The 22,407-nt window shown below is 40.8% G+C and overlaps 1 protein-coding gene across 1 annotated transcript in view; it reads right to left on the bottom strand.

The window, feature by feature from the left end:
- The window catches only part of MORC1 (MORC family CW-type zinc finger 1), a gene marked incomplete at both ends in the record, with an annotated part of 181,031 nt that extends 161,110 nt beyond the window's left edge, over window positions 1–19,921 (bottom strand). The window contains 4 exons of the mRNA XM_080696508.1: window positions 1,182–1,250; window positions 8,534–8,568; window positions 16,472–16,525; window positions 19,857–19,921. Of these exons, the coding sequence (XP_080552634.1) occupies window positions 1,182–1,250; window positions 8,534–8,568; window positions 16,472–16,525; window positions 19,857–19,921 (223 nt within the window). The remainder of the gene's footprint in view (window positions 1–1,181; window positions 1,251–8,533; window positions 8,569–16,471; window positions 16,526–19,856) is intronic.
- Between the last annotated feature and the right edge of the window lie 2,486 nt (window positions 19,922–22,407).

Consider the following 22,407-nt stretch of genomic DNA (forward strand, 5'->3'; position numbering starts at 1 on the left):
ACGCCCGGCTTCATAACCTATATTTTAAAATAATGTAAAGAATCTCCTTTGACCATACCATACACCCTCTGTCATTTATTTTTAAGAAGTCATAAAAATGAACTTAACATCAGGATAAAAGTTTTTAAAAAAGATATCATTCAATGTGGCTTTCTTACAATACCGTCTCATATGCAAACACTGAAGAATGAATAATACTTCAATCAAAATGAACTGGAATAATCAAATTTGTCCCAAGAAAGTCAGGAAAAGAACCAAATAGGTATAGGCAAGCATTTTCTAAACTTGCCCATAAGTATTATTTGACTATTCAGACCAAAGGGGAAATGTCAAAGCTGGAAGAAGATAATTGCTTTGCTCTGTATCTCAGCTTGTATCAGCACCAGTAATCATCTTCTCCTTGAACATGCAACCGGCCGGGATATTTCCATATCACTTTAACTTCCTCACCATTTTTTAAGGATACCGGGTAAAACCATAGCTTTCAGTACACAAAGTGTTGTAAGAACGCAGGAATATGATATCTAAAACAGCTAAGCCTATATCAGAGAAAAGAGCATTTCGATTGCACCATAGTCGAACTGTGCACCTATTATGTACTGGCTTCATGCTAACTTCATATAAAGACATGTCATGTGATAAAAATATATATATACTAGAATGAGAATATTCATTTGAAACAACTAAAGCTTTGAATGAATGGGCACGGGGTTGGGGGAGGACCACACAAATTTCTAAAGAAAAAGAAAGGCAACCCCACCTCAAGGTTACATAGAACATATAAAAAAATAGCCTAAAGGCCCTGAAAACTGTCTCAGGGCTCTTGCAAGCAACAGCTGAAGGGGCTAAAAACAAACTCAGGATCCATCAGCTACTATTTATGCTCCTTTCATTCCCAGGTGCTTTTTTCTTACAATCAGTACCATTTGTCTTTCATTTTTCTGACAAAATTTACTTATTTTCACCTTTTGTCTTAGTTTAGATGGTTGCAATGAATTTACACTGCCAGCTGGAATACTTACTTCTAAAAAATTTCAACAATAAATTAAGTTTTGGCTTCATTTTCCCTAATAGCTCCATACCTGTTTTCAAACAGATAGCTCAATTTATTTTTATTTATTTTATGGATTTGCAGGCTGTTTCCTTCAACAGCCAGTTAGGTATCCAGATAATTAACTTACCAGGGCTCATGCCACATCCGTCATCCAGGAAACATAACATGAATCCACCCTGCAGTTTTTCATTATGCACTGTAAGAGAAAGCAGTCATTACTAATAAATATTGGGCTTAATTTGTTCGTCAGAACGTCATGCTGCTCACATAATTATTAGTCCTCCTCCACTACAGCCGCAGAGTGACAGAGTCATGGCACAGCGATGGTGCTCAGAATGGAGTCTTGGCTGCAGCTTCATAAGAAACTGCAGGGGGAAAAACAATCATGCAACAAAAGGCCTTACATTAACATAAAACATCTACATGTTAATAAATTATACATGCAGCAGGACATGTGCTACGCTGGAACTGGACTGATCCTTTCAACTTCAGGTACCTCTTCCCTAAGAGGAGGGGGAAAGGTAGATGGTGATGTGACCCCAGGATCCCTCTGTCAAACCCATCAACCTTTATGCCCTTCCACCAAAGCACTCACTGTAAAATAAATCTAGGTCATTCTTATTAAATTCGTCAGGATCCCTTCTAAGCAATTAATTCCCGTAAGAGCCCTTTTGTGAGCATTTCTTTGTGGCAGCAAATATTTGCCTCTTGAAGATGCATTTGATTTTTTTTTAATGGCTAAGTTATTTGAAATCAGTTTTGATGGATGATTAAAAGATACCCTTAAATTGCATAATTTAATCTCTGGTTTAAAAAAATGTTAAAGATGCAACTGAAACTAATGAGACTATTTTAGTGCATAGTTTGTAAAGTGACTCTGAAAATAATTTCAATAGTTGGATATATAAGTTCTAGTATTTTCTTTAATAATATTGTCATTAAGAAATAACTTATGCACAATAAACTGCATACGTTTAAAGTATATAATTTGCTAAATTTCAGTATATCCCTAAAACCATCACCACAACCCAGGCAATAAACATTTTCTGTCATCCCAAATATTCCTCCTGATATTCTATAATACCTCTCTTCTCCTTCATGTCCCATCACCCCCACTTCACCCCTCAGGCAATCACTGGTCTTTTTATCCCCCTGGATTACTTCCTAGGAAATTTAATTCAATCTCTGTGTTTAAAGGTCAACTAGAATTCACATTTTAAAATTAGTTAATGTTTGAGATAGTCCCTGAATAAATATTTAAAAGACATGCCTAAGTGTATCAGTCCATTTTCTGTTGTTGTAACAAAACACCTGAGGTTGAGTAATTTGTGAAAAGACGTTTATTTATTTCACGGTTCTGTAGACCCAAGAACATGGCGTCAGCCTCTGCTCTGCTCTGTGAACAGCATCACAATGGCAGGAAGGCATGTGGAAGCATGTCTAGAGTGATGACTTGACAAAACAGGATGCCAGAGGCACAGGGGTCAGGATCACTCTTGTATAACAGTCCACTTTCATGAGTAACAACTCACTCAGTGAAACCAGCATCAACCCCTCCTGAGGGCAGAGACTCCAATGACCTAATCACTTCCCACTAGGCCCCATCTCTTAAAGACGTTACCACACTGAGGACAAAGCTCCAAACACATGAACCTTAGGGGAATAAACTACTTCCAAACCACAGCACTTATTTTTGGAGGGATTCATAATTTTATGGCCTGTACCCACAATAAAGGTTCCTCTTGGTTTCCTATGTATATCAAGGGCTGGCAATCACCTAACCAAAGACAAGGATCAGCCATAGGCAGCACTGCATAGTAGCTATCTCTGATTTTGCAGTTCTTGGTAAATATATCTTAAGGAAGAAATCTGAGGAAAAATTTTCCCTCTTTTAATGGCTGAAAATATAAAATTTCCTAATAGACATATAACATATACCTCCTTTTTATGTAAATCTATATCAGGGATTGGGGATAAGCTAGTATGATTTCAAAATCTAATAATCCCTACTATCTATCCTAAAATTTGACTTTCTTTCAATTCGTAAGAACTATGATTTCGGATAGATTTCTATCTCTGACTAATTATGTGGATCCTGCCAGGCAGGGTGGCACATTCTTATAATCCCAGGACTTGAAAGGCTAAGACAGGAGGATCACAGGTTCACAACCAGCCTCAGCAACTTAGCGAAACTCTCAGCAACCTAGCAAGATCCTGTTTCAAAATAAAAAATTTAGCCGGGCATGGTGGCGCACGCTTGTAATCCCCATACATAGGAGGTAGAGACAGGAGGATTGCACAGGTTCAAAGCCAGCCGCGCTGGTTTAAGAGACCCTGTTTCCAAATAAAAACATAAAAAATAGGTGTCTGGGAGTGTAGCCTGGAGGTAGAAGGGTTTCCAGGTACCCCAGTACCATAAATAAATAAATAAATAAATAAATAAATAAATAATTTTTTAAAAGCCTGAGAGTGTAGCTCAGAAGCAGAATGCCCTTGGGTTCAACCCCTAGTACCACACATGTGTGCGTGTGCACACACACACACATACACACACACACACTAATAAAAAAAGGCATGTCAAAAATGAAACAAACCACTTTTCTCCATAAGCCTTCCTCCTCCTTCTGATGTTTCCTGTTTGAAATGGCACACCTGCCGTTAGGCTTTGGATGCTCAACTCAGAACTTCAGGATCAAGTTCTCCATCTCCTCACCCCACCGCTGCCACGCTACTAGTTGAACCTCTCCATTCCCCAGTCCTTGCTGTCTTCCTGAGTCAACCGTGTTCTTTATTCCCACTACACTACATTTGTTTAGCAAAACATCATTTCTTTTCTGGTTTCTAGACACCGCTGCCTAACTTCCTCTCCCCCAAACCAAAGGAGCAGCCAGTTCTCAGTCAGCTCTGCCTTTCACCACACTCATGAAAAGCCCTTTCCGTGGCTCCCCATTCCCTCCGGATAAAATCCAAACCATATAACAAAAGTTGCTTATCCTTTGTGACGTGGCCCTCCTTCCTCTCCACACTCATCCCCTGACCTACCTGTACTGTCCCCTTCTTCCTCACACAAATACTTCCCTGGAGCTAATCCTGAACATCTCAACTGTGGTTTTGATATTCTCGGACTCAAGGCACACTCGGCCTCTCGGCCTTTCCATTCTGGACCCACCACGTGAATGCCCACTTTCCCCCTAGGTTAGTTCATAGGAGATGTCCAGGCAGATTTCACAAACCTTCCACGTCACTGTGTACCCAGGACGAATGTTCTCTTCTTAACCTGTGTTTTCTTACTTTTGTAGAACATTAGAATATTAAATTACCTATTTATGTGCTTGTTTCTTATGCTTTTTTGGAGCACAGTTACTTCAGAGATATGAAAGAAAGCTACAGGCCCTCTACCAACCTGGCCACATACCACATTTTCCATTGAAACAACACTAGGATGCCAATTCTTTAAAAGTAATCCCAGTACTTGAGAGGCTGAGACAGGAAGATTGCAGGTTCAAGGCCAGCCTCAGCAACTTAGCAAGACACCCAACAACTTAGTGAGACCCTGTTGCAAAATAAAAAAATAATAGGATTAGGAACATAGATGAGAAGTAGAAAGCCCCTAGGTTTAATTCCCAATACCAAAAAGAAAAGAAAAGAAGCACAATGTTTACTTAGCGTTTAACCCAATGTCTGGCACATGGTGAACTCTGGAAAAAAAATGTATTAAAAGTAATGCACACAGACATATAAAACTCTATGGTGAACCATTTTCAGTTTGAATCTTATAGTCCTCAATTTACTTGAAGGAAATTAATTAGAGAGCAATTCAGGGCCTCCTTAAATCATCTGAAAACTAGACTGATCTTATATTAACTATGCATCCCCAGAACAATTCTATTTATGTGTATTAGGCATTGGCCCTGGCCCTTTTTCATATTTTTTAAGAAAATCAATTTACTAGGTCGACAGCCAAAAGATGGCTTGTTACAATAAAAAGTGCCATAATAGAACATTTAAAAACAAAACCCAGCTGGATGTGGTGGCGCACGCTTGTAATCTCAGCATTTGGGAGGCTGAGACAGTGGTTCACGGACAGCCTCAGCGACCTAGTGAGGCCCTCTGCAACTCAGTGAGACCCTGTTTCACAATATAAAATAAAAAAAAAAATAGGGCTGGGGGTGTAGCTCGGAGGTAGAATGCCCCTGAGTTCCATTCCCAAATGCAAATAAATAAATAAATAAACCCATAAATTTAGTCTTTCACAAAGTGCATCTAACGTAAAGAATGAAAAAGTCCTGCTTTCTTTTTAAACTGGCCAAGATCCTATTTTGTTTGTTTATGATGGTGCTGGGGAAAGTGTAAGGAGGGCTGGTGAACACTCCCACCTCCTGCTGGTGTCTTGTCTCAGGCCCAGGAGAACAAGACCTGTGGATTCCGGTTCTGTTTGCTGAGCTGTGTGATCTTAAGTCCCCTTAACCTTTTGTCAATAGCACATGTGCTCTGAATGGAGCGCTGCCTACCTCTGCTCTCCCTTCTCCATTTCTAGGGCCCTTGCCCTACCTCAAATTCTCAGCACAACCTCCCTACGATCCCTGCTTTCGTACTTCTCCAGACTAGCTTGTATGTTATTACTGGACTATAGTTCTTTAAAAAAGGAAAAAGAGCACATGTCTACTTAGGAGAACAGCACTTCACACAATTTTCCCATGGTCCCTTGACTACAGAAAGAAACCTCAGTATCGTATGAGGAAGCTCATTCATTTGGCTGTAACCCTTAGCTCCAGCAACCCAGCTTCATCGTAGTTCTGGGAATGCTTTTACTCCAAGTTTCACCATGGCGCACTCCCTCACTCTGTGCAAGTCTTCGCTGGCACATCAGCTATTTAGGGGAACTTTCCCATAATACCCATGAAAAGCTGTATGCCATTTCCAACATGCTATTGTCTAATGCTGCATGAAAGCATTTATCTCCCCCCTCCTTCTCAATCTTTCTCTCTCTCTCTCCCTCCCTCTCTCTCCTTTTTCCATTACAGCCCAGAACATTCTGCTCAGTGCTCAAACGTGGACACCAAGAATTATACAGCCTCCATATACACTGTTACAGATAAATCTAATCAATGAACAAATAACAAATGAATAAATCTCTGAACTAGCCTATTTCCACTCTTTTTCTCATGATAATACTTTAGGCAAAAATATTCTTTTCTTGGTGGGCATGGTGGCGGACGCTTATAATCCCAGTGCTTGGGAGGCTGAGACAGGAGGATCGCAGGTTCGAAGCCAGCCTCAGCTACTTAGTGAGGCTCTCGATAACTTAATGAGACCTTGTTTCCAAATAAAGTATAAAATAGGCCTGGGAGTGTAGCCCAAAGGTAGAAAACCCCTGGGTTCCATCTCTAGTACCATAAAAACAAATCTTTTCTTCCTAGACTATTTGACAAAAATCACACTACCCATATGAAGCCTAATTGCTTCTTTTGTGTTCCCACCTTACGTTATCTCCTAGGAAAGAGACACTTACCCTATTTTATTTCATTTACTATTTTATTCCATACATTATTTTATTCCCATACACAGATGGTTCCTGACTTAGGATGGTTTGATTTATGATATTTTGACTTTATGATGGTGTGAAAGAGATTCCCATATAGAAAAAAAAAAAAACATGCTTTGAATTTTAAATTTTGATCTTTTCCTGAGCTAGTGATATTGCAATAGTGGGCATCAGCAGTGAGCCGCAGCTCTCTGTTAACCACACATTCATGGGGATAAAAAACCAATACTCAATCCAGGCACAGTGGTGCATGCCTCTATGCCTATAAATCCCAGTACTTGAGAGGCTGAGACAGGAGGATTGCAGGTTCAAGACCAGCTGCAGAAACCTAAGACCCTCAGCAACTTAGCAAAACCCTGTTTCAAAAAAAAAAAAAAATCAGAGAATGTAGCCCAGAGGTAATATACTCCTGGGTCCAATATTCAGTACAAAAAAAAAAAAAAGAAAAAAAATCCAATAGGCTATATATGGTATAACTGTATGTCTAATCTGTGAGGCTCCACTGTTCAGGTGTGTTCAATACACTTTCCATTTAAGGTATTTACAACTTGCAATGTGTTTATCATGACATAACCCCACTGGAAGTGGAGGAGCATCTGGAACTGGACATGGAAGCAAGGACCCCTCCCTCCACAAAGGAAGCTGCTCCGCCCTGTTGATGTGGCCCCCTCCTCTCACTGGTGGCTGATGGAAGAACAGCCCGAGAGGCTCTTTCAGAACCTTCATTTCCCTTTGGGAAGGAGCTGCTGCAAAGAGCCTGAGCTCTGCTTCCTTTTCCCCAGGGCAAACCAGTTCCAGGGAAGCAGAATAGACTCCCGTGAGCTTGCACAGCCTGAGCCTGGGCTCTGATGAGCACTTCCAAGTGCTCCCTCAGGAGAGCTGCACACTGCAACCTAACATGCACCAGCGACCAAGGCTGGCACCTTTATATCCTGGAGAGTAGGAGGAGAAAAGCAGGGCCATTATTTCCTCTGACATCTTGAGATGTCTGTGTCGGTCTTGCCCATGAGCCTGAGTGTTCATCTGGCTCAGCATCTTAAGTAAACTGAATGGATTTGCTTCTTCAGTACAGACATGAATTAACATCATGGACAACATTCTCTGCCCTGTGATCAGTAAAGAGGATAACAGTTGGGCATGGTGGCGCACACCTGCCGTCCTAGTTCCTGGGATGCTGAGACGGGAGGATCGCAGGTTTGAGGCCAGCCTCAGCAACTTAGTGAGACCCTCAGTAAATAAGACCCCGTTTTGAAATTTAAAAGCCAGATACAAAACAAAACATAGAGCTGGGGTGGGTTTGAAGGTAGTACTCCCTGGGTTCAATCCCCAGTACCCAAATAAAATAACCAGAATGATAGAGCAGCAGACAGAATCAGGGTAGGGAAGCAGTGGAACCTCCACCGGTGATTCCCTAGATGGTGGTAACTACATTGCTGGATCCCAGGTCACTAGCACCTGAGGTTAACTAACAGGTGTGATAAATACTTGGATGCTACAAACAAAGCCAGTGAAGGAAACATACTTGGTTCAGGTTCTATGGCCCCACACGGTCCTACTGCACGCTCACTAATGCATTTTAAATCTGTGATAGGTTAGAAATGATGTATGCTTAATTACAAATAACCATTAAGTTATTATGCTTCCTAAAATAAAGCTGGTTCTCGTAGCAAACAAATTGACTGTTCTAAATCACTCTGGTTCTTCGATGGAACTCTGGAAGGCCTAATTTTGTAAATGGTCCTCTAGTAAGTGAACAATTTGACTTGCAGAGTATCCTCTCCTCAACCTGGCTCCCCACAGGTTCACTGCACTCGCCAGGCCTTTAGATCACGTTAAAGTCCATAGAATGTGGGTTGGTTTCATGAAATAAAATGAAAGCAAAACAGCTGCAAGCTTTTCCATTAAAAGAAAAGAAAAGAAGAAAGTCTGCTCACCTGAAAATACATCAAGTCTCGCAGCCCCCGCATCTCTAGAAACAATATAAAAAAATTCATTGCTTCAATGTGAAATTATGTTTTAAAAATTACATTAATCTGAACAGCTTATGTGAGGTATAATCTATTGTCAGATATCAAACAGTAAAAAATCCACTTAAACTGCTTCAAAATCAATTACTAAAATGTTTCACTGTGCATTTATATGCTAAGAACTGTCGTTACTCATAATTTGAGAATATTACAAAGGCTAAAATTCAGAAATTTAAAATAAGAGATGGAATTTAGTGGTAGTTACATAAAAAGCTCAACAAAACTAATACAGAATATTTTAAATGGCTGGTGAATAATCCAGAAGTCACAGAACATTTTATAATATAGTTCTGTTTAAAAAAATGGAAAGTAAAAGCAAGTAACTATGTAATGTATAGTATATGATCCCGTTTTAAAGACAACATATGATATACATATATGTGAGCAAATAGATCAAAGTGCTAAAAGAGAATTTCACTAGCTGAGAGGTAGGGAAACTAGTGACCCAATTTGATTCAATTGTTGTTTTGTACATAAAGTTTTATTGGAACACAATCAGGCCCCTTCATTTACACAGTGTCTTCGGTCACCTGAGCACCAAGATGGCAGAGCCAACAGAGAGCACGTGGCCTGTAGAGGTGAAGATATTTATTTACTGGCTGCCTAGCATTTGTTTGTTTGTTTTACAGAAAAATATGCTGACTCCTACACAAAGTGATGAGATAATCTTGCTCTTTTTTTTCCCCAAATCTAGATATTATTTAAATTTTTAATGAGTTCATTTTAGTTATACAAAATAATGGGTTCTATGTAGCATAATCATACAAGCTAATAACACATTTTGATCATATCCACCCATCACCCCTTTTTTTTTTACCTCCCTCCCTCTTCTCCCATCCTCTCCTGACTTTTAACAGTCTCCCTGTTATTTTCATGTTACCTCCCCACACAGCCCTAGACTATGCATATGACAGAAAACATGTGACACTTGTTTTCTGAATCTGGTTTATTCCCCTTAACATTATGATCTCCAGTTCTCTCCATTTTCCTACAAATGATTTTGTTCTTTATGGCTGAATAATATTCCATGTGTGTATATATGTGTGTGTGTGTGTGTGTGTGTGTGTGTACAATATGAGATATATATCACATTTGTGTGTGTGTTTGTATATGTGTATGTGTTTCTAGGGACTGAACCCAGGGGTATTCTAACTCTTTTTTTTTTGGTGGTACTGGGGATGAAACCCAGGGGCCATCCACCTATGGGCTACACTCTCAGACCTATTTTATATTTTATTTGGAAACAGGGTCTCTTAAACCAGCTGAGGCTGGCTTCGAACCTGCACAATCCTCCTGTCTTAGCCTCCCAAGTGCGGGGATTACAAGCATGCGCCACCACGCCCAGCAGTGTTCTACCTCTAAACAGCACTCCCAGACAGTTTTTATTTTGTTTTGAAACAGGGTCTTGCCAGGTTGCTGAGAGTCTTGCTAAATTGCTGAAACTGGCCTTGAATTTGCAATCCTTCTGTCTGAACCTCCCAAGTACCAGGATTACAGGCATGCATCACCATGGTTATATATGACATTTATTTTTATTGGTGCATTGTAGTCATACATCTTAGTAGAGTACAAGATGGTGGAGGCATACATGCACACATCACTCATTTAGCCCTTCTTCAATTCCCACCCCATTCCCTACCTTTCCCACTTCTTCATGTTTGGCTTAGTGGTTGACTTTGACATATTTGTTAATGTACATCATGTACATTAGGGGATTCCTTTCTCCCCCTCCCATCCCCCTCAGCTGGGTCACCTTATTTGCTCATCTCTAGTTTCTCCTTCTTTATCTAGAGTTCTTCCTATGACCCATCTTCTCCCCTAGCTTATGCATATTAGGGAGAGCATCCAATTTCTTATTTTTTGTGATTAATATACCACTTTTTGTGTGTGTGTGTGTGTGGGTCTGGGGATGGAACCCAGGGGCATTTGGCCTCCAAGCTACACCCATGCCCTATTTTTTATTCTTTATTTTGAAACAGGGTCTCACTAAGTTGGGGACGGCCTCACTAAGTAGCTGAGGCTGTCTGCGAACCACAATCCTCCAGTCTCAGCCTCCCGAATGCTGGGATTACAAGCGTGCGCTACCACGCCCGGCTGATATACCACATTTTAAAAGATTTATTTTTAGGAGTAAAAATTTCAAAGGGAATGAAGAAAGAGCCACAGGGTGAAAGCAAGAGGAAGGTCTTACTAGATAAGGGAGAAAATACACTAACGAAAGGAAGACTATAAAATGGGCTCAGTCCAATAAATGGTGTGACTAGAGCCACTCTGATGGGGAACTATGAAGTTCTCTCTAAATCTCTTTCATTTCCAAGCCACAGACTACCCCCAAACAAATCTTACTTGCCCTGTAAGCTACAAGTTATCCCATTCCAGTAGTCTACTGATGCCTGTAAGCCATTTTTATATAAAAAATTTTATATAAAAATTCTAGAACTACCACTGCCATGTCTAGAGCATGTCCTATGTGTCAAGTAAACATTGTTCAAAGTATTTTTGAAAATTCTCATCTATTCTTCACCAGGATACCATGACATGTAAGTATCAACTAGTATACAATTAAGCATGACACAAAGTGCCATCTGTAGGCACTCCATAAATGCCACTAATCTGAAAGGGAGGATTGTAAAGAGATAGTTTCTTAATATAGAATTTATGTGAGTTAAGGCACAAAATAATAACTCATCTTTACATTGCATTAAGACATTTTTATAATAACTCTATGCTTCAGCCCAGAAAACTTGCTCTTAAAATGGCTGTTTTATAGCTGGGCATGGTGGTACACACTTGTAATCCTGGTACTTAGGAGGCTGAGACGGGAGGATCGCGGTTTGTGTCAAGCCTCAGCTACTTGGTGACGCCCTCTGCAACTTAGTAGACCCTGTTTCAAAAATAAAGACTAAAAACCAGGGCTAGGGGTATAGCGCAGAGGTAGAATGCCCCTGCGTTCCATCCCCAATACCACACACAAACAAAGGCTGTTTTATTAGGAGGAGGTCCCTAACCACCCCTTCCTCTATTATCCCTTTTTTTCTCCTCTCCCTCTACAATATTCTTTTAATATCTTTCAGTTTTAATTTTCACAGCTACAGGAAATCATCAAAATCTTTAATATAATGATATAAAATAATTTCTTAGAATTACTCAGGGACTTTATACAGTCCTCCTTCATGAGACCAACTGAGCATCCGAAATAAGTCTGCTAAATAGCTTCATTTTGAGTGTGTTTCATATCTAAGCAGTGGTAGAAAACCCAAGTGTCCATTGAAGACAGGGAACTGGGGGGCTCTGGCCGTCCCCGGGGAAGCGCTAGAAATGGGGCAGAGCCGAAGAAGGCACAGGTGGGTGCTGTAACGCCTGTGTTGCTGTCCTCAGCCCCGTCCGCGGGGACATGCGGCCCTCAGGTGCTACTTATCCTGATCTTTCAAGAAAAGCACAAGACCTAGATTTTTTATGTGGTGCCCCTTGTTTCTTAAACCTTACAAAAGCACCGGGCGTGGTGGCGCACGCTTGTAATCCCCGTGCTTGGGAGGCGGAGACAGGAGGATCACACAGGTTCGAAGCCAGCCGCACTGGCTTAGGAGACCCTGTTTCCAAAAAATAAAATAGGTCTAACCTTCCAAGGTTAGAGATATAGCTGGGTATAGTAGTCCATGCTTGTAATCCTAGTAGAGGCTGAGATAGGAGGACTGCAGGTTTAAGGCCAGTCTCAGCAATTTAGTGAGATTAATTTATCAAAATAAAAAAATTTTAAAAGAGCTTGAAGGTAAAATGCCCTGGGTTAGGGTACCCCACAACCACAAAAAATAAATGGAAAGAAAAAAGTTGCTGAAAATGGACTGTTCGGCAAAAAGTAGGGGCCCCTGGGCAGAGGGAAGCCTTGCTTCAGAAACTACAGTAAACTCCTGGGAAGAAACAAACCACGACTGTTCACCGGTCAGTTTCTTCTAACCTAGGTTCACGGCTCCCCTGGTCAACTTTATACCTTTTTGTCTTCTTTCCTCCCTTTCTGTGATTTCATTATTTCTACAGAGAGGATTTAATAAAAGGCAGAGCTAGTGATCTTGTAACCAGCGGTGGACAGAGCACTAGGCAGGAATTTCTGGATGGCTGACTGACCACACCCTCTGGTCACACTCTCCAAGAAGTTGTCTCCCTTCAAAGGCCAAACATGAGGAACCAAATACAGAAAGCTGAAGTGGCTAGGAATTTAAGGTCTCCTACTAAAACGCCAATCTAACAACTATATTTTTTTAATGGACTTTCTACAGAGAAGAAAAGGACAATCCTATACAACAAAGAAATACAAATATAAAACTAGTCAAATGCCATATTCAATTTTAGCTATAAAATCGAGTCCCTCCCAGGTCCCCATAAGTACACTACTAAGTGAAACTTAAATTATTAAAGAGAGCCGGGTGTGGTGGTGCATGCTTGTAATCCCAGCATTTGGGAGGCTGAGACCAGAGGATCACGGTTCGCGGACAGTCTCAGCTACTTAGTGAGGCCCTCTGCAACTCAGTGAGACCCGGTTTCAAAATAAAGAATTAAACCAACTTGGTCATGATGTATTATTCTCTTGATATAATTTTGAATGCATATAGCTAGTATTTTGTTTAGAATTTTTGCATCTATGTTCATTAAGGATATTGGTCTGTAGTTTTCCTTTCTTGAGGTGTCTTTATTTGGTTTGGGGATTAATGTGATACTGGCCTCATAGAAGGAATCTGGGAGAGTTCCATCTCTTTCAATTTCCCGGAACGTGTTATGAAGTATTGGTATTAGTTGTTCACTGAAGGTTTTGTAGAATTAAGCTGGGAACCCATCTGGACCTGGGCTTTTCTTTGGTGGAAGAATTTTTATTGCCATTTCTATTTCTTTGGTTGTTATTCGTTGGTTTAGGCTTGATATGTCCTCTTGGCTGAGTATAGGAAGGTTACCTGTACTTAGAAATCTATCAAATTCTTCCAGGTTTTCAGGTCTATTGGAGTATAAATTTTTAAAGTAGTTTCTGATAATCTTTTTAATTTCTTCGCTATCTGTGGTGATATATCCTTTTTCATTTCTAATTTTGATAATTTGAGTTCAATACATGTTATTCACCACATAAATAGAACCAAGAACAAAAACCACATCATCATAGCAATAGATGAATGCTGAATAGATAGAATGCTGAAAAAGCATTCGACAAAACCAAAACCCATTTATGTTAAAAGAATGCAAAAAATTGGGATAGAAGGAAAGTATTTCAACATCATTAAGGCAATATACTGTAAACCCAAAGCCAACATTATATTGAATGGGGAAAAACTGCAAGAATTTCTGCTAAAGTCAGGAACAAGACAAGGATGCCCACTATCACCACTCCTTTTCAATATAGTCCTTGAGTCTCTTGCTGCAGCAATCAACAAGAGAAGGAAATCAAAGGAATTCACATAGGAAGAGAGGAATTAAAATTATCCTTATTCGCAGATGACATGATCCTTTATCTGGAAGACCCAAAGAACTCAACCAAAAGACTTCTGGACCTGATTGACAAATTCAGCAAAGTCGCAGGTTACAAAATCAACCTAAAGAAATCAGTGGCTTTTCTTTATGCCAACAATGAATCCACAATAAAAGAAACAAAAAAAAAAAAAACAATTCCATTCATTATAACCTCAAAACCAATAAAATACCTTGGAATAAACCTAACCCAAGATGTAAAAGACCTCTACAACAAACACTATAAAATATTAAAGAAAGAAATTGAAGAAGACCTTGGAAGATGGAAAGATCTCCCATGCTCATGGATAGGCAGAATAAATATCATCAAAATGGCCATTCTGCCAAAACTGATCTATAGGTTCAATGCAATTCCCATTAAAATACCAGTGACATTTTCAGAGACCTAGAAAAATCAATCATGAACTTCATATGGAGAAAGAAAAGACCTAGAATAGCCAAAGCAATTCTCAATAACAAGAAACACGCAGGAGGCATTACAATCCCAGACTTCAAACTATACTATAGAGCAATAGTAGTAAAAACAGCATGGTACTGGCACAATAACAGATATACTGACCAGTGGATTAGAATAGAAGATACAGAAACAAACCCACACATCTTTAGTCAATTAATCTTTGACAAAGAGGCCAAACACATATGCTGAAGAAAAGACAGCCTTTTCAACAAGTGGTCCTGGGAGAACTGGCTAACCATTTGTAAAAAGATGAATCTAAACCCCTATATCTCACCAAACACAGGAATCAACTCAATTTGGATCAAAGACTTAGAAATTAAACCTGAGACTGTGAAGTTAGTAGAGGACAGCATAGGTTCAACACTACAACATATTGGCACAGGCAGTAACTTTCTCAACAAAACCCCCAAAGCTCAGGAAATTAAAGCAAGAATAAACAAGTGGGATAACATCAAACTAAAAAGTTTCTTCTCATCAAAGGAAACTATCAATAACCTAAAGAGGAAGCCTACAGAATGGGAAAGGATCTTTACCAGCCACCATTCTGATAGGGGGCTAATATCCAAAGTATACAAAGAGCTCAAAAGACTCTACACTAGCAAAACAAACAACCCAATCAAGAAATGGGCAAATGAACTAAATAGACACTTCGCAAAAGAAGAGATACAAAGGGCCAATAGATACTTGAAAAGATGTTCTTCATCACTGGCCATCAGGGAGATGCAAATCAAAACTACACTGAGATTCCATCTAACCCCAGTCAGAGTAGCAAGCATAAAGAAATCAAACAACAACAAATGCTGGCAAGGATGTGGGGAAAGAGGAACTCTTTTACACTGTTGGTGGGAATGCAAACTAGTTCAACCACTATGGAGATCTGTGTGGAGATTCCTAAGAAAGGTGGGAATAGATCCACCATACTATCCAGCTATACCACTCCTGGGTATCTTTCCAAAGGGGTTGAATTCAGAGAAATACAGCAACATATGCATACCTATGTTCATAGCAGCACAATTTGTAATAGCCAAAATATGGAACCAACCCAGATCTCCATCAACAGATGAATGGATAGCAAAACTGTGGGAAATACACACAATGGAATTCTATTCAGCCATAAAGAAGAACAAAATTATATCATTTGCAAGAAGATAGAAAGCCCTGGAGAACATTATGTTAAGTGAGACCAGCCAAGCACAGAAGGAGAAGGTACATATGTTTCCTCTAATATGCCCAAACTAGGAAACACAAAGGATACCAGTGGGACTCCAGATAATGGAGGGGAAATACCAGCAAAGTTTGAATGGAAAGATAGAAGAGGAGGAAGACTGATCTTGATTAATGAGGGTCTACACCTGAACATGTGTAAAATTATGAATAAGACATGGTTAACCTGGACAACCATTGGTGGGAGGGGGGAAGGGAAAACGGGGGCGGGGGGGAGAGGGCACCAAATATAGTTTAAATGTATACTATTTATGTTCAATTAAAAAATTGTTAAAAGAAAAAAAATAAAAAATAAAATAAATAAAAATAAAAAAATAAAGAATAAAAAATAGGGCAGGGAGTGTAGCTCGGAGGTAGAATACCCCTGGGTTCCAATCCAGACCCGCAAAAAAAAAAAAAAATTATTAAAGAGGACCCTTAAACCTTAACTTCTGTGTCAGAGTCAGTAAAATGAAGTTGGAGCGTAAATACAGACCAAAGAAAGTGAATAGTTCCTTCCTTCATCTGTTCTTTCCCCATAGTATTTGATTTTATGGGGAATCAAGTCACAAAGCATTGCAAATGAGGGGGAAATGATGGTATGTTTTTACCTTCCTCTGTAACTGTATTTATGGCATGCTATTCCCTCAGTACCCTCTGTCACAGGTAACCCTTACCTCGCATTGTCCAGCAATTCAGCCAGGGCTCCAAAAAGGAAGCTGTGTGTCGTGCTGATGGGGAAACCCAGAGAAAACACAGAACACAGATTAAACCAGGGGCAGAATCAGGGTGGACATTTAAGATGCTTGCAAGCAAGTGCCCCCCAGTTCTGGACACATAATCAGTAAGTTTTTCTAGAAACAACATGCTTAACATGGTCAAGAGTCTGAAGGAAAGCCATGCCCGTAATCCCAGTACTTCAGAGGTTGAGACAGGTGGATCACAGGTTTGAAACCTGCCTCAGAAATTTAGAGATATCCTCAGCAACTCAGCCAGACCTTGTTTCAAAATAAATAATTTTCAAGAGTCTGAAGTAGATATTCTACATTACAAAGTCAGGGGTATGAACATGTTTACCAAAATATTCTATGTACTTATAATAAAGAATTGAAGGATCTTAATATAGTTAGAAAAAACTTAGCTGGGCATGGTGGTGCAAACTTGTAGTCCCAGTACTTGGGAGGCTGAAACAGGAGGATCACAGGTTCACAACCGGCCTCAGCAATTTAGTGAGGCCCTCTGCAAGTAAGTGAGACCCTGTTTCAAAAATAAAAGAATAGCGCCAGGCATGGTGGCGCATGCTTGTAATCCCCACACTTGGGAGGAGACAGGAGGATTGCCCAGGTTCGAAGCCAGCCGTGCTGGCTTAAGAGACCCTGTTCCCTGTTTCTAAATTTTAAAAAGTATAAAGTATTAAATTGGGAGTGTAGCCTGGAGGTAGAAGGGCTTCCAGGAACCCCAACCCCATACCACCAATATATAGTATATATACAGCTTGCAGGAACACGACCCAAGAGGAGCGGGAAGAAGAGGACCTAGTTGAGAGGCTACAGGGGAGGGAGTCAAGAAGACAGATAGCAGCTCCGACTAAAGTCATTGGCAGTGGAGACAGAGAGAAATGCATGAATGCGAGACAGATTTAGAGAAAGCATGCATTTGGTGGGTTGAACACAGAGTAAAGCAGAGGAAGGCATTAAAAAAAAAAAAACTCCTTTTTTTTTGCAGTACTGGGGATGGAACCCAGGGGGCATTGTACCTCCGAGCTACACTCCCCAGCCCTATTTTTTAATTCTTTATTTTGAAACTGAGCTGCAAAGGGCTTCCCTAAGCAGCTGAGGCTGCCCGAGGACCAGGATCCTCCTCCCTCAACCTCCCAAATGCTGGGATTATGAGGATGTGCAGCACCACGCCCAGCTAAAAAGAACTCCTATTTTTTTAACGCATAAAAGTCTGAAATCAACATCTACCTGGGGACCTGCGATGACATCAATTTGTGTCTGATTTTGTATTGCTTCATGCAGCGGTCACTGTTTTGTGAGTGTGTGATGGATCCCAGGGGCATTCTACCTCCAAGCTATACCCCCAACCCTCTTTATTTTTTGTTTTGAAATAGCGACACTAAGTTGCTGGGTCTCCCTAAGTTGCAGAGGCCTCCAACCTGCGACCCTCTTCCCTCGGCCTTCCTAGTACAAGCATGCACTACTGCATCCAGCCAGCAGTCACTTCTATTATGAAGTTATCACACCCCTGATTTGAAAAGGGGCTGGAGAAGTGGGCACCCCAGAATGGTTCAGGGGATGGAGACGGTGGGAAATCACAGCAGCAGAAATTGTACAAAACTGAGGCTAAAGAATGTTTCCATTGTCTTTCCAGCACTTTTCACGACTACTATTTCTTCATTTATTTTCCACATCAGTTACCTCCTAACTATTAGCTTGAAATCATTCTCTGCAAAGACAGAAAACTAAGTATCTGCTGAATGTTGCCTGTTTTATTTATTATTTATTTTTTATTTTTTATTTTTTTGGTGGTGCTGAGGGTGGAACCCAGGGGCTTTCTACCTCCAGGCTATATTCCCAGACCTATTTTCTGTTTTATTTGGAAACAGGGTCTCACTAAGTTGCTGAGAGCCTCACTCAGTAGCTGAGGCTGGCTTCGAACCTGTGCGATCCTCCCGTCTCAGCCTCCCAAGCGCGGGGATCACAAGCGTGCGCCACCACGCCCGGCTTTATTTTGTTATCTTTAAAATGCAGTTTGGCTCACACAGCAAGACCAGCCTCCTTGGCTTTCTTTATCCCTCCATATAATGTGGTTTCAAATTTAGCTTATCCAATATATCAGTCAACGCTTTTAGTAAATAAAAATTACTAGAAGATTCTAAAACTCTGCATTACCCACTGTGAATCACACAGCGCTCCGTTTCTATATTTCCTATGCCAGAAGTAACGAATGGCAGAAAACAGTCATCTGGCACTGTCATGTTAGCACAGTGGTCTCCTCTCATCCACAGATTGACTTTCTGTGGTTTTGGTTACTCCTGGTCAATCTCCATCCAAAAAATATTTAACAGAAGGTTTTAGAGATAATTCATAATTTAAATTGTGCCCCATTCTGAATAGCATGATAAAACTTTGCTTTACCCACCATTGTTACAGTATACCATTATAACTGCTCTATTTTATCCTTAGTTATTGATCAGCTCTCACCCTGCCTCATTTACAGATGAAACTATCCTAGTTCAGTACTACCCTGAGTTTCGGGTGCTCACTGGGGTCTTGGACATTATTGGGTTGGGGGATAAAAGAAGACCACTGTATCTGAACTAACACCTAGTGAGGGGCCCTGATAAAAAGGCATCTGGACCAGGCAGAGAAAGAAAGGGCCTGAATAACAACTCAAAGGCGGGATTCTTTTCCATGGAAAAATTGCATTGCTGGAAAGCCTCAGCAGGCCATAAAGTCTGAAATCAGCGAATGAAATTTATCCTGTTTGGAAGACAACTTGAATCTTTAAAGTGTCAGTGTGTGGACCAACAATTAAAGAGTTCTGTTCAATGATAAATGTCCAACCTTCCTGGGACTTTGTGTTTTGAAAACCAAAAAAACTGAACACCAAAAAACTGTTCAGTCAGGACTAGAATATACCTTTTACTTCTTTTAAATCATTGTAGAATATATATACACAGCATAAGAAAAGAAATCTGTAAGTCATCCATACCAGGTTCACTTGGTTTTTTGTTGTTGTTTTTGGTTTTGGTGGTACTGGGAGTGGAACCCAGGGGCTTTTCTACCTCCAGGCTATACTCCCAGGACTATTTTATACTGTATTTAGAAACAGGATCTCACTAAGTTGCTGAGAGCCTCACTAAGTAGCTGAGGCTGGCTTCAAACCTGTGCGACCCTCCTGTCTCAGCCTCCCAAGGGCTGGGATTACAAGCTTGAGCCACCATGCTGGGCTGGTTCACTTGTTTTTAATTGGATAATCCCTTGGGGCAGGGACAAAACCCTTCTCCGTTGATTGAACAGAGGCCCTACCCCACTCCCACCCCACCTGGGCACTCACGAGTTGGCGTGGATGAAGTCCAGGTGTAGGCGGGCCCGCTGCAGCGCGGCATACCTGTCCCCCATGTCCTCGAATGCGCCTGGGTGGGAGCCAGGGGGCGCCTTGGCCTGGGCCCCTTCCGCCCCGCCCACGCGTGGAGCCAGCCCTGCACGGCGCCCCCTGGCGGCGCAGAGAGGCCCACCCTGCGTCTGGGGCCCAGGTGTCTGGCCAGGTTCTTGGGTCCACTGCTTGAAAACAACGCACCTGAGCCGGGCGTGGTGACACATGCTTGTAATCCCAGCAGAAAGCCCGCAGAAAAGAAAAAAGAAAAGAAAAGAAGGGAAAAGAAAAGAAAAGAAAAGAAAAGAAAAGAAAAGGAAAGAAAAGAAAAAGAAAAAAAGAAAAAAAGCGAAAGAAAGAAAACAACGCACCTGAACTAGTGTCCTTTTCAGGAATTGAGGTCTTGATAGTCTGCCTAGGTGTTCCTCCCCCTGCCCCTTTCAGTCACTCCTCAGCTGAAAATTATGGAAAGCTGAATTTGATCAGAAGCATATCTCTCTCTCTCTCTCTCTCTCTCTCTCTCTCTCTCTCTCTCTCTCTCTCTCTCACACACACACGAATGAAGTGAGGTGAATGAGTACCCTCTATTTGCTTTTGCAATTTGATGACCCTCCTGCATGTCTTTAGTTTGATCACTTTTTTTTTTCTTCTTTTGGAGGAAATTAAAAAAAAGAAGAAGAAGAAGAAGAAGAAGAAGAAAAAGAAAAGAAGTAAGCCAGGGAAAATAAAAGGAAGAGCTGAAGGCGATCAGAACAGCGTTTGGACTTAACTGGCTTATTCCTCTGTCCCCACCTGGATGGGTCACTATCAGAATCAAAGCTGGAACAGGAGGTCAAGGATGAAAGGTCCTGATTGAAATGGGAAACTAGTTGACTTCTAAGAAGAGATCAAACTGATTCAATGCCTAGGGCTCTTTGACTTGGGAACTAAGATACTCAGCGGTGACTTTACATGATAGTTTAAAGTCAGAAAGCAACATCTATTGAAAAGAGAAATCATCTAGATGAGTTTGTGATTTTGGGGCATTGTATAGGAAATGATGCTCTAAAAAAGTTAAATTTGGAAGAATCATTCTATTTCAAAAGAGAGGAATTTATCAGCTACTACATTTATAGGAATCAGGAGAGGAAGAGAGAGTTTGAATAGCAACCCAAAGGAACATGATGCTCTACTTTAATTTGAAGACTGGAAGTAAACATAAACATTTCAAGCAATTTTACTGATTGCATTTTCGTTTTAACAGTGGCTGATGGGGTGGTGGTTTGATAGCAAATTTCTCTTTACTGAGCAACTTGAACTATCTTTCCAATTTTTCCTTCCATAGAACTTCACAAATATGATATTTTATTTTACTTTTTATAGGCAAGAAAAGCATGACAAGCCTCTTCTGGATTTATTTTATGGCCCCAATTTCCAGCTGCTAACTCAAAGTAATTTAAGGCACCGGAGTCACTAGCCTATAATTAGTAAAGGCTGTAATATCTAATTTCTACCAGAGGGAAGGATATGATTATCACAGAAGTGCTCCTTCTAATAATCTGGACAGCCCCAAAGCTCTAGGCAGTACTGGTCAGCCTGGATGGCAGGTGCAGAGGGGAATCTGGCAGATGATGCTAAAAAAGAAGGCCTGAGAGTCACTGGCCACAGTCCACCAGAAGCCTTTCTCCTTCTCTTCAGCGCTGCTCAGTCACTCTGCCACCATAAAAGACAAGCATTCCTCTTCGAGGTGCACTTTTGGGATTCCTCGTTTTACTCATTTCTCTCAGCCCTGCCTTGAGATTCATATTAACATTATTTCATTATAAAAATATTGGGGTATAAGTACCGTGTGCTAACCATATGTGCCATATGCTCAAATGAGGGAGTATTAGGGATACCTGAGGGACTCCAGACAATGGAGGAGAAACCTCATAAAAGCTAGAATGGAAGGATAGGAGGGGAAGAAGGTTGAGGTTGACTAATGAAGGAACTACATCTGAATTTGTGTAAAAATATAAATATGGCATAGTTAACCTGGACACTCATTGTTGGGAGGGGGGAAGAGGAAAGGACGGTGGGTACCAAGCATAGTCTGAACGTATGCCATTTTCAATATGTTCCACTTAAAAATTTTAAAAAATATTGGAGTAGTGGCAGGGAGGAGAAATTAAAATTATACTGCCATTTGGTCATCTTAGGATTGATCCTGACTTGGAGGAAAGTTCATTTTGCCTAAGAAATGGCCTTCAGCTCCTTCTCTCTCACCTCTCCTCTCCTCTCCTCTCCTCTTCTCTTCTTTCCTTTCCTCTCCTCTCTCCTCCCCTCCCCAACCCCTCCTCCTTGTCCTTAAATTGTTGAGAGCCTTGCTAAGTTGCTGAGACTGTTCTCAAATCTGCAATCCTCCTGTCTCAGCCTTCCAAATACTGGCATTACAGGTGCGTACCACTAGACCTGGTTCCTAAATAAACATTTCAGGTTTGTGACACACATCTTCCAGTCATAGGTAATGGCTGAGATCATTCTAACTACACTT

This window comes from Muscardinus avellanarius (genome assembly GCF_963383645.1).
Source record: "Muscardinus avellanarius genome assembly, chromosome: 5".
Classification (NCBI taxonomy): Eukaryota; Metazoa; Chordata; class Mammalia; order Rodentia; family Gliridae; genus Muscardinus; species Muscardinus avellanarius.